The 13,090-nt window shown below is 41.3% G+C and overlaps 1 protein-coding gene across 1 annotated transcript in view; it reads right to left on the reverse strand.

Annotated features, from left to right (window-relative positions):
• Positions 1-12,310, reverse strand: part of USP13 (ubiquitin specific peptidase 13) — a 103,589-nt gene extending 91,279 nt beyond the window's left edge. The window contains exons 1-3 of the mRNA XM_023736841.1: positions 12,233-12,310; positions 11,722-11,847; positions 3,407-3,467 (exon numbers count right to left, since the gene is read on the reverse strand). Coding sequence (XP_023592609.1) covers positions 3,407-3,467; positions 11,722-11,820 — 160 coding nt within the window. The 5' untranslated portion in view covers positions 11,821-11,847; positions 12,233-12,310. The remainder of the gene's footprint in view (positions 1-3,406; positions 3,468-11,721; positions 11,848-12,232) is intronic.
• Between the last annotated feature and the right edge of the window lie 780 nt (positions 12,311-13,090).

The raw sequence follows: 13,090 nt of genomic DNA on the forward strand, positions 1-13,090 counted from the left end.
CCGTTGCCATTATGTCGATTCCGACTCATAGTAACCCTATAGGACAGAGTAGAACTGCCCCATCGAGTTTCCAAGGAGTGCCTGGTGGATTCGAACTGCCGACCTTTTGGTTAGCAGCTGTAGCTCTTAACTACCACACCACCAGGGTTTCCACAGTTTAGACGGTGAAATAGAAATGTGGAAAGACACCAGATTCCTGTTGAACATAAGACATCGTCAGCCTAGACTTGCTGCTTCCCAACATCCTCTACATGAGAGAGGAATAAACATCTTGTTTGTTTAAGTCACCAATATTTTTTAAGCTTCTTGTTACATAGAGCCAGATGTAGTCCTATTATGAACTGAACTGTGTCCCCTAAAAATATCTGTCAGCTTGGCTGAGCAATCATTCCAAGTATTGTGTGACTGTCCACCATTTTGTCGTCTGATGTGATTTTCCTACCTGTTGTAAATCCTATGTCTGTGATGTTGATGAGATGGTATTAGCGGGAGTTAAGTTAATGAGGCAGGACTCAATCTACAAGATTGGATTGTGTCTTGAGCCAGTCTCTTTTGAGATATAAAGAGAGAAGTGAGCAGAGAGATGGGGGATCTCATCCCACCAAGAAAGTAATGCAGGAAGCAGAACTCATCCTATGGACCTGAGGTTTGTGCGCTGAGAGGCTCCTAGACCAAGTGAAGATTGATGACAACAACCTTCCTCCAGAGCCAACAGAGAGAAAGCCTTTCCCTACACCTGACACTCTGAATTTGGACTTCTAGCCTTCTAGACTGTGAAAGAATACATTTTTCTTTGTTAAAGTCATCCACTTGTGGTATTTCTGTTATAGCAACACTAGATGACTAAGACAAATCCTAATACGGTCCATCACTGAAATTAATTTATAGGCTACATCAACCTGAACACAGATCTGTGATCAGTGTGAGAAAAGTGCCAGCTACTGGGAGACAAGAAGCATCAGCTGAGGGAGATGTAAGTGTAAGTCAGAGCTCAGAAAACCAAATTCTTACTGGGGTGAAGTAGCTAACATAAATTTGTGAAGCACCTGGGTGGAAAACAATAGGGAAGTGATCCCTGAGACAAGTCCCAGAGTGCTAATGGTACTCCTACTTAATGTTTTAAAAAGCTGGGACAGTCCAGCTGGTCTGTGTTTTTATGATATGGAATGCTGAGTGAACAGACTGCAACCTGTAGAAAAAGCCCCCAGAAACAAAATGGTGGGAGAGCACTTCCAGAAGCAATGACAGGGCCCACACAGTACGAAGCACAAAACCTCAGTGCTTATCTTTGGACTAATTTTTTTAATTGTTACCTGACAACTTCTTCTGCCACTAAAATAAGCACTAGAGAAATGAAACCTCAAGGTCTTGAGTGAAAACACAAAAAGGTTGAAGAACAAGAGGTCAGCTAACATCTTCATTCAACCACAGAAAATAATTTAAAAAAATAACAAACGTAGGTCAAAATGTTTCATCATTTCCACCTTCAAGAATGCCATGCTGATGCCATTTAGTTTGGAAGACGTCACATTACCCATTAACGGAAGGGAGAAAGAAGTCCAATAACCTGAGACATCACAACGCATTCAGTCACGTCAGCTCTAGGGCTCATTCTAAGCTAGCTTGGGTTTGGTTGGTTGATTTGGGTTTGGTCCAAAGACATGCTAAGAAGTGGGGAAGACTGGCCAGGGCTGATAACCAACTGTAGATAAGCCATATAAAGAAAACCATGAGCTGAACATCAGCAGAGAAGACATCAAGGTCCGGTCCAGTCCAGAGCAACTGAAGGAAATTCATTTCTGTGACTATTTTCAACAATTTTACTTTTCAAATAACTAATGTATCTTTTTATTATAAAAGTAACATTATATTTGTTATAGAAAAAGCCTCTAAAACAGATAAGCAAAAGGAAGAAAATAATAATCACCTCAATCCCACCACTGGGAAATAGCCACTATTGACAATTTGGAGTTTATTTTTCCAGATTCTTCCAGTCTCCAGATATATAAACAATACAGAAAGATTTACAGATAGAGGTATATAGATACACACATACATACACCAAACTCATTGCCATCGAGTTGATTCTGACTCATAGTGACCCTACAGGACAGGGTAGAACTGCCCCATAAGGTTTCCAAGGAGCAGGTGGTGGATTTCAACTGCTGACCTTTTGGTTAGCAGCCAAGCTCTTAACCAGTGCACCACCAGGGCTCCCCTACATACACATACATGTATAAATACACACATACATACACGTGTATGTATAAATATTTTTTACCGAAATAGAATCATACTATGCAAATAATTTTGAAATTTCCTTTCAAACAAAAATCCCAAGTATTTAGGGATACAAATGTACTTGGTCAAACGTTACCAAACCACTTCTCCTGGGAAAACTATATCAGAAGCTTAATCGGAAATGTGACCATTATTACATGATATAAAAGTCAATACTCATTCGCATAAGCAAAATTGGCTCTACTGAATGAGGGAAAATAAAAAATCACCACTAGGCAAACATCACAGTAATTATTGCAGGCAAGATCCACTGATGGGGTGCTAAAATTAGCAGGCAAAACTTTGAGAAACAAGATATTAGAATAGTCTCAAAGTATCACCTCCAGCAAAGTTATCAATTACACTGTAACTTTACAGTGGAGAAACCCAGCACGTGCCTCCTTAACGAGAGATCAAAGTTAGCGTCACCAGTATGAAGACAGACCAACATCAGGTGCCCCTGATACCAGGCACTGAGAAGGGTGCATTACCTCTGTGATATTCTTGCCATTCATACTTAACCTCAGACTTATCACGATAAAATGCCAGACAAACCCAAACTGAGGTACATTCTACAAAATAATTGACCAGGACTCTTCAAGAGTGTCACAATTATTGAAGACAAAGAAAGACTGAAGAACCGTCAGAGACTGGGGAGACTACAGAAACATGACAACTAAATGTGACGTGAGATCCTGGGTTGGATCCTGGAACAGAAAAAGAGTGTTAGTGGGAAAAATGATGAAATCTGAAGACTGCAGTTTAGCTAATTAAAAAAAAAAAAAAGAAACTGGCTCAGTTTTAAAGGCAGAAAAAAAAAAGAGACCAGAAGACAATTATTCTCCAGTCACTACAAGTGTAATTGCTCCAAAACGCTCAACCCAGCTGAGAAATGAGTGTTAAGAACACCCTTCACAACTAAGTAAACAGTAAAATCAGATAATCTCAGTTTAAATGTGTTCCTCTCATCCTTAAATTGTACAGCAATAAGCAATATATTACTCCAAACCAAACATATACACAAGAGGGAGGAAGGAAGGCAGGGAGGGAGGGAGGGAAGGAGAGAGGGAGGGAGGGAGAAAGGGAAGGAAGGAAGGAAATCTGGGTGAAATATTATTTACATTACCTAAAACAATCTTGGAATTTCTTCTTCTTGGTAAAGCTCCACCAGATGCCCCTCTTACCTTCTGAAAAGGAAACAGGAGATTGTTAAAATGCAGCCTGTGGAATAAACAATACAGTGGTGGGGGGTTGAGGGGGGTACTTGCAGGGATTCCCAGTTTTCATAAAAGACCAAGAGGAAATATTCAACCTGAATAAGACAGTCTAGGATAAGCAGGAACTTGACCTAGGTCATGAAGGTAGGTGAAGGGCAATGCTATTGTTCCACCTGATCATTTTACCAATTATAAGGAAAGTACTTCTGGAACTAGATGGTGCCTGGCTACCACCAATGACCACCTTGACAGGGAACACAACAGAGAGTCCCTGATGCAGCAGGAGAAAGGTGGGGTGCAGAACTCAAATTCTAGCAAAAAGATCAGACTTAATGGTCTGACCTAAGACTGGAGGAACCCCAGAAAGCATGGCCCCCGGACTCTCTGTCAACAAAGAACTAAAACAATTCCCGAGGCCAACTCTTCAGATGAAGATTGGACGGGACTGTGGGACATAAAATGATACTCGTGAAGAGTGTGCTTCCTAGCTCCAGTAGATACATGAGACTAAATGGGCAGCTTCTGTCCGGAGGTGAGATGGGAAGGCAGAGAGGGTTAGGAGCTGGTTGAATGGACATGGGGAATCAGAGGTGGAAAGGAGGAGTGTGCTGTCACAGTACAGGGAGAGCAGTTAGGGTCACATAACAATGTATGTATAAATTTTTGTAGGAGAGACTAACTGGAAAAGTAAACTTTCACTTAAACTACAACAATTAAAAAAAAAAAAAGAAAGTACTTCTAGAAAGGGAAATGAGGAACCAGAGATCAAGGTAAATCAGATGCTTAAACTTCCAAACAGCATGTGCTCCCAAGAGAGCTGGTGTCCACGCCTGATGGTGCCATGACTGAGGAAGGGTGATCACAACTCAGGGAGGTGAGGATCTTGTTTCTTTGCTCACCCACTGGGTCCCCTGTGCTTGGCCCCAGGAGTGCGCAACAATTATTACTGAAAGAGTGAATAACTGTCAATAAATATTCACTAATACTCTGATCAATTAAACTTCAATCTAACCTTTATAAACATTTTAGAGCACCCTAAGCTTGCCACCCTAAGCTTCATGTATTTTCTACCACTGGTGGAAGTCGCCAGTAGCAATGAAATAAATGCTCATTAAGTGGTTACATAGAAGAGGTCATTCATTACCCTTCTGATGCTTACACAAAAAATTTTACTCTCCAATAGGATAATAATGTTTATTTCAAAGAAGTCTAAAACTCTATCTCCACCCTTTATATATTTTCAGTTATTAGGGCAAGTTTTCAACACCCTGCAGCGTGTGAGTCCAACCCTGGCATCTTTCAAACAGCCACGAGTTACGGCAGCATCACGTCCTTGCTGTCCATTTGCTGTTTCTTCAGTCCTTCCACTCACCAGTCCTCAAGTCTCCTTTCCTACATTTTAGTATTTGACATCAAAGGCTGACTTATGTTTGTGATTCTCACATTAAGTTTTTATAGCTTCTGCTATAGGTTTATACACCTACTCCTCACTTAACTATCTCGTTATCCGACATTTTGCATTTACAGCAATAGTAAAAAATCTACTACCCGACTATTCTGTGCGTTAACGACGTATGTCTGGCAGTACCAAACACCGAGGTACCAGGCGAGAGTAACGCTGGCTGTGATGATTAAGGTTATGTATCAACTTGCCTGCGCCATGATTGTCAGTGGTTTGGCAGTTATACATAACTCTTTCGTTACGACTGGGTTAATGGTATACCAGCCACTTTTTATGCCTCTGGACCTCAGAGGTAAGGCGTTATTCCAGTTCTAATGCATTTAGCATCAAGGTGGGTCCCTTCTGAAATGCATGAAGCTCAGCAGACTGGAGCTGGAGCCTCGTTGTAGTGTAGGTTGAGCATTCTACTAGGTGAGGCTTCCTGGATGTGTTAGTTTTATAAACTTTGGCCTTTTTTCCTTTATTTCTGTGAGATAAGGCTTGCAAGCATAATTATGGCTTTTCTGTGTGACAGTTAGGGAGCCCTGATGGGTTTATTTTGGTTTTTCTGTGTCATATTTAGAAAACCAGAGGTTCCCCCATGTAACCTAACGGAAAGGAGCCCGTGATAAATTAAGTAGCTCTCATTGGTTTACTGTCATACCACAGATCAGTGATGCCACAGTGCCACTCACCTCACTGGCGGCTTATATCAGAACATATTTCTCAAAATCCATATTACCAACCAAAAATTTAAATATGCTCAATTAGTAAGCATGCATTTCAATACTGAAAGCATATGCCATCCATCAAAAAAGAAAAAAATTAAGGAGAAAAAATATAATAACAAAAGAGATAATGATGTAATCTGGCAGTTACATAATGATGTAATTTGGTGGGTATGTAATGATGAAGTCATCTTCCATTTTCAACTAATGCCAATTTTCGCAGAGCGATCTGGTCTTTAGAACCTAACTAGGTAGGTAAATGAGGAGTGGATGTAATTCACATCTTAGGAATGCGAAACTTACAGAAGACTTAAGCTCAAAAGGAGTCCTGGTGGTGCCGTGGTTAAGCACTTGGCTGGCTGCTAAATGAAAGCTCGGCAGTTCAAACCCACCAGCTGCTCTGCAGGAGAAAGATGTTGACAGTCTGCTTCCAAAATGATTACAGCCTTAGAAACCCTATGGGGCAGTTCTACTCTGTCCTACAGGGTCACTATGAGTCAGAATTGACTTCACAGCAATGGGTTTTTGGGGGGCTTTGTTAGCTCAAAAACCTATCCCTCCAAATACTAACACTAAGGCACATTTCTCTTAATCTCACTCCTCCATGGTCTCAGAGCCTCTGTCCTCTCCCCTTCCATGTGACTGCCTCAAAAAGGGATGAAATAAAACCTGGACCAAAGGCCGACTTAACAATCTATATTTAACAATCTTGGAAATCACCTGGAATCTCTTTAAAGAAGTTTACGCCACCCTTTTAATAGTTCCAATCTCACTACCCCTTTCACTACTGCAGGATGGTGAGAGGAGAAAGAAGGAGAGAGTCAACATAAAGACTTGCTGGAAAACGAGGCCCTCACTGATGGCGGTATTCACAGCTTACACTTGGATTAGATCCGCTTCCGTTTAGAGGGACGGGAAATCATGTCTTCCTTCCAAAGAACACCAGCTCTGCTCCTACACCAGTCAACACTAGAAATCAACAGAGTTGAGACACTGGAACTCCTCGGTCAGCAAACATGACTGTGACCGTGTGTCAGGCTCTGTGCCAGAGCTTAATGCAAAGTGAACGAAGACACGTCCCATCTCTGGAGGAGCTCATCAGCACAGTAGGGAAACATACATGTAAACAAACAGCACAATATATTTTGGAGAGTGTTAAGAGAGGGTCAAAAAGATACAATCATATCATAAGGAGAAAACGATCAATTCATCTGCACAAGAGGAAAGGAAGCTTGTCAGGTAAGAAGAGCAACAGTCCTGGCATATCACAGGTACCAGTCAATATGTGCTGGATGGATGGGTAGAGGGAGGGATGGAGGGATGGATGGACCCACCAGGGGTATGTAAAAAATAAGCAGCACTACAACAGGTAAAAGGTAAAAGAAGACCAGGGGTAAAAGTAGAACATCCCAGACAGAGAAAACAGCATGTGCAAAGGCACACAATCACAGTGGGTTCCAGGAAGGAGAACCGGTTTGCTATGGCTGAAGCAGAAAGCTGGTGGAGTAAAAGTGAGGGTTAGAACAACTGCAGGGGCAGACCACGGAGGGCCTGGTAATCATAGGCAAAAGAGTTTGAACTTCATCCTGCCACAAAGGGAGAGACATCAGAGACTCAAGCTCCCATGTGCCACAGGGATACAGGCATCTGGAAAGATCACTCTGGGTGCAGGGTGCAGACTGGAAAGGAAATAGCAAGTTTGAAAGAGGGGCGATTAGTCACTAAGCTACAGTACTATTCCTTTTAAGGGACAATGAGCACTCAGACAAGAATAGCAGCAATGGAGAGGACAGGATGATCTTCAGAACTATTTGGAAAGCCTAGGTGACAGGACTTGGTCAGCAACCAAACATGGAAGGAAAGCAGAGTCCAAAGGACATCTAGGTCTCTGGAATCCAAAGGGAAGAACAAGTTGTGAAAGAGGATAATTAGTTCAGTCTGGGCACACTGAGCTTGAAGTACCCATGAGATGTTTGAGTAGAAAAATCCAAGGCAGAGTTGGATGGTCAGATCTTAGCTCTGGAGAGAGATGAATTTGGAGGTCATTAGCTTAGAGATAGAGGTTAAAAAGGATATGGACAACAGTAATGAGGAAGAGCAGTTTCCAGAGAAAGAAGAGAGGATGGTCAAAGAAGCATCCCAGAATATGCCACTACTTAAGGGGTGAATGGAGAAAGAGATGCTAGTGACAGAAATGAAGAAGGAGCAGTCTGAAGGCGGGAGGAAAGCCAAGAAAGAATGATGCCAAAGTAACCAACAGAGGAAAAGTTCTAAAATAAAGGCAATTTCAAATTCCCAAAAGTCACGTAAAATCAGGGCTGACCCATATCCACCAAGTGTGGCAACTAGGAGGTCTCTGACACCTTTGGCACCCTTGGTGGATTGGCAGGAAGGTCGATCAGCCTGCAATGCTGAACGTTAAAGGAAAGGGCAGTGGGAACAATGAGAACAGAAAATATCTTCAAGAAGCTTTAATTGAAGGCTGTGATGACTAAAGGAGCACACGAATTACAGGCTAGTTTTGTGGCATATTCTTTTTTAAGGTGGGAGAGAATAAGCCACAAGAGGGAGAAGTTGGAGATATAAGAAGGGGTGAATTTAATGAGGAGAAAGGCCTGGAATCTACTTCCAACATTCTGCCAATGAACACCATACGGATCATAACCGTCCAATCCACAATGATCATGAAGATGGCACAGGACCAGGCAGCATTTAGTGCCGTAGGGCATGGTGTCGCCATAAGTCGGGGCCGATTAACGGCAGTTAAAGAAACAACAGAGCTAGTGAAGGAGCAAGTTTCACCAGGTAGGAGAAACAGGACCATGGGGACAGACGCTGAGATGGGAGGGAAAAAAAGTGGAAGTAGATGCAGAAGAGTTTCCAGCAGGCAAGAAAGAAGTGAAGTGGGTTCCTGTCCTGGGTCCCTGTTTTCTCTGTAAAGTACAAGTTAAAATAGTTTCTGGCATCCAATATTTGGAGTAGCCACTCAGGGGAGTACAGACTAGAAGTTTGCTGGGCAATGAGAGGGCCCAGCAGAAGGCAGAAGGAAGGAATGGAATATAACATGGTCCCAAACCACATGGCAGAGCAGGGTTCCTAGTAGTCCATACACGGAAGCAGAGGATGATGTTAATGGGTTGACTGGTTGGTGCTCTGTAGGACAGTTAAGGCAGCAAGACAAGAGAATTGGGGTCAGTTGAGGGGAGTGTTGAAAGAATGTTTAAAGTAATGAATCGTGAGGTGAAAAAGCAGGGTGGAAGTGGCAGACTGAAGTCACAGCCTGGAGGCCACTAGGAGGCAGAGGTTAAAAAGGATATGGACAACAGCATTCAGCTGTCCAGAAGCACTTGGAACCCAGGGTTGGGTGGGTGCTGTGGGTGGCTGTGGAACTGCTAGAGGGTCACTGCAGTGACTACAGCAGCACAGTGGCCCTTTGCCAGACTCAAAGACAATGGGTTAGAATGGGAGATTAGATGAAACTCAAATCAGCATTGACTACCTCAAAGATCCAAGATATTCTACATAAAATATAAGAATTAAAATGATAGTTGAACAGTGTTGCTCAATATAAAATCAAGATTTAAAAATTAATAGCACACCCAAACACCATCAATAAATAACCAATTAAAATATGTAAAATAAATAAATAAATAACAGATATCAATAACTATAGTAACAAAAATTATAAGGTACTTGGGGAAAAAGTTTCTAACCAAACAAAGAGCCCTGGTGGGGCAGTGGTTAAAATCGCTCACCTGCTCACCGAAATGTTGGTGGTTTGAATCCACTGGCCACTCCATGGGAGAAAGATGTGGCAGTCTGCTTCCAAAAAGGTTTACAACCTTGGAAACCCTATGGGGCAGCTCTACTCTGTCCTATAGGGTCACTATGAGTTGGAATCAACTTGATGGCAGTATGTTTGTTTGTTTGTTTGTTTTTAATAGAAAATTACAAAATATTATCGAAGGACATGAAAAAGACCCGAATAAACAGATAGGTATGCTGCTGCAATCTTTACGGAGGCAGATCACCAGGTCTTCCTCCTGTGGAGCCACTGGGTGGGTTCTAACTTCACCATTGCACTACCAGGTCTCCTTAGATAGGTATATGGTGTTGAACAGTCGTCATTCAGTAAGTATTTATGAAGAACCTACTGCATGCCAGGCGCTGTTAAGTGCTGAGGACATTGCAGTGAACAAAACAGACAAAAGTCCCTGCCCTCATGGAGCTGACACAATGATGTCGACTCTAGATTAACCTATAAATTCAATGCAAATTTAAACAAAATCTTAACAGGAATGTTAACTACATGAACTGACTCTAAAATCCATACAGAAAAATAAAAGTATAAAAACATCCAGAAAAGTTCTGGGTTAAAAAAAACAACAGGAAGAAGTGCTTTTTCTACCAGATATCCAGGCCTGTTGCATCAATACAGAGACAAATAGGACCAATGAAACAGAACTGAGAGCCTCAAAATAGACTCAAGTGTGAATGGCAAATTCAGATATAAAAGAGATGGCAATGTAAATCATTGGGAAAGGATATGCTGCTCTACACATGGTGGGGCAACTAGTTACTAACGTGGCAAAAAATAAAGGTAGACCCCCAAACTTCCCACCATACAGAATGAAACTATGGATGGATGATTAAAATGTTAAAACACGCACAAAAGTACACAAACTTAAAAAAAAAAAGCCACTAGAAGAAAATATACCTTTATGACTTTGTGTTAGGAAACAATTTCTTAAACAAGATACAAAAAGTGTGACTCCTAAGAGAGAAGCTTAATAAATCTAACCACATCAAAATATAAAACTTCTACTCAACAAGATAGTTCATAAAAAAAGTAAAAAGACAAAGCACAGACTATAAGAAAATGTTTGCAACACGTCTAACAGACAAATGTTCGCATCCAGAATGTAAAAAGAACTCATCAAACTCATTAGGAAAAAGATAAATCCACAGAAAAAATGGGCCAAAAATATAAATAGGCATATCAGAGAAGAGAAAACCAAAGTGGCCAACAAACATATGAGATGGTCAACCCTCATAGAAGGAAACGCCAAACATTTAAATGCCATTTCATAACCATTAAATTGGCAAAAATCAACAGTCTGACTACACCAAGGGTTGGTGAGGATCTAAGAAAACAGGAGTTCACAATCACTGCAGACAAGGCTGTAAACTGGTGCAAGCGCTCTGGAGAGCTATCTGGCAGTATCTAGTAAAACTGAAGACAAGCATACCCATGAGCCAGAAAAATACTTGTAGATAGATTTTCTAAGGAAATTTGCACATGCCCCCAGAAGAAATGTATAAAGATGTTCATTGTTGTCTTGTTTTAAGAAGAAAAAAAAATGGAAACAATCTAAATGTTCCACAATAGAACAGAACAGTAAAGAAAGGTGCTCACAGGACGGAATACCAAACAACTATTCAAATGAATTAAGGGCATCCAGATGCATCTCAACACGGGCAGATTTCAAAACCAATGTTGAAGAGGAAAACTCTATGCATAATTATAGGTATAATAGCATTTGTCTATATTTTTTAACACATAAAATATTACTATATATTGTTCGTGAAAACATGTATGTAGATAAAATATAATGACATGTATGGGAATGAGAAACAACAAGTTCACAGCAGTGGTTACCTCTGGGGAGGGAAGGGAACAAAAGGGACTTAAACTTTCAAGAAAACTATTTCTTTCACTAAATATATGAAGTAAAAAATCCAAATGTTAATGTTTTTTATTTCTGATTTTTAGGTCCATGGGTTTTTCTGGCATTATTTTCTGTCCTTTTAGACTTGAAAACACTTTTTTTCAATCAGTCCTTTTAACAACTCCAATCAGAGGTTTAGAGAGAGAGAAATAAAACCAGTTAGGATAAAGCTGGAAGAATCTATGAATTTCTGCAATAGTGCTGTGTTTGCGCCCCATCATCAAAGATCATCAGACGTTATCTGGCACAGTCAGCTCTCCACGTGATAAAGCACACTAGGACCAGGTCACAGGAAAACACCAAGGCGAGTTCTCCCGAAGTCTTACCTCTCGGACATGTCTTTTCAGGAGCATGTATACACTCTGTCCAGTTTTCCGAAAATGTCTTTCAACATGTTCCCTTCCAAAGGCCAAAAATGTATTCATGCATACGTAGAGTCCACCTTCAGAATTCTAGAAGAAAGAGACAGGTTACCACATCAGCCAGGGGCACCCGGCCGAGTAATCGAGATACAGAAAAAGGCGCGAAGAAGGAAGGCAAACAATGAAGACAAAGCCTGGCTAAGGGCCACCGTGCTGCTGCGGCCACTGCAACAACCCTCCAGCGGCTCCACAGCCCCCACCCAGCCCTGGGTTCCAAGTGCTTCTCGACAGCTGAGCACTCGCTTTACCCTAACACTGGCTACACTCACAGCTGGGCGAGATCCTCCAAGATGCCTGGGAAATAAACATGCATGTCTGGCCCTCCAAAATGGAGTAAGGGAAGAAAAGGGATAGAAGACAGTTGGCAAAGATGCAGCTACCACCACTACCATATCTTATCGTCGTTCTTCCTTACTCATCTGTGCAGGAACATAAAGTTTTAGATCCTTTTATCAGCACAGGGTCCCAAAAACATTGTTTCCCTTCCTTCAGTGACACATGACATCTGATGATAAACATTGATAAATTAGAACAATAATTTAATAAATAGATTATGACTTAATAAGTCAATAATGAAGAATGGAGCCCTATAATAATCAGAGCCACACATTACTATATGCCTAACATGTGCCAAAAGGAGCCCTGGTGGCACAATGGTTAAGCACTCAGCTGCTAACCAAAAGGTTGGTAGTTCAAACTCACCCAGCGTCTCTGCAGGAGAAAGACTTGGTCATCTGCTCCCTCGAGATTACAGCCTAGAAAACCCTATCGGGCCGTTCCACCCTGTCACATGGGGTGGAGATGAGTTGGAATCAACTCAATGGCACCCAACAACAACAATATGTGCCAGGTGCTTTACCTATATTATTTCTAATCCTAACAACCCTGTAAACTGCTTATTATTAGTTCCATTTTGCAGTTTAATTTAAAAAAAAAAAAAGGCTAAGTCACTTCCCAATTAACACAGCTTGGAAGTATCAGAGTTAGATTTGACTCTATTTCTCTTTTTGTCCATTTACGTCACTTTTCAAAGCCCAGGATAATATTTACTTATAGACATAGTGCTACATACTGCTACAATGAACAGTCAAGGATACTGTTCACATTTTAGACACTTTATTTTCCGTTCCAAGTTCCTCTCTCCTTTTCTCTCACTTTGCTTAATAGGCTTCTCTGTAAACTTAGCCTGTGAAATTAGCCACCCTTTCCTCCACGGAAGTGCTTTTCAGTTAAGCTCCTGTTATTCTAATCCCTCCAAATAAAAACACACTTG

The sequence above is a fragment of the Trichechus manatus genome, unplaced genomic scaffold (assembly GCF_000243295.1).
Source record: "Trichechus manatus latirostris isolate Lorelei unplaced genomic scaffold, TriManLat1.0 scaffold00092, whole genome shotgun sequence".
In the NCBI taxonomy this organism is placed as follows: Eukaryota; Metazoa; Chordata; class Mammalia; order Sirenia; family Trichechidae; genus Trichechus; species Trichechus manatus.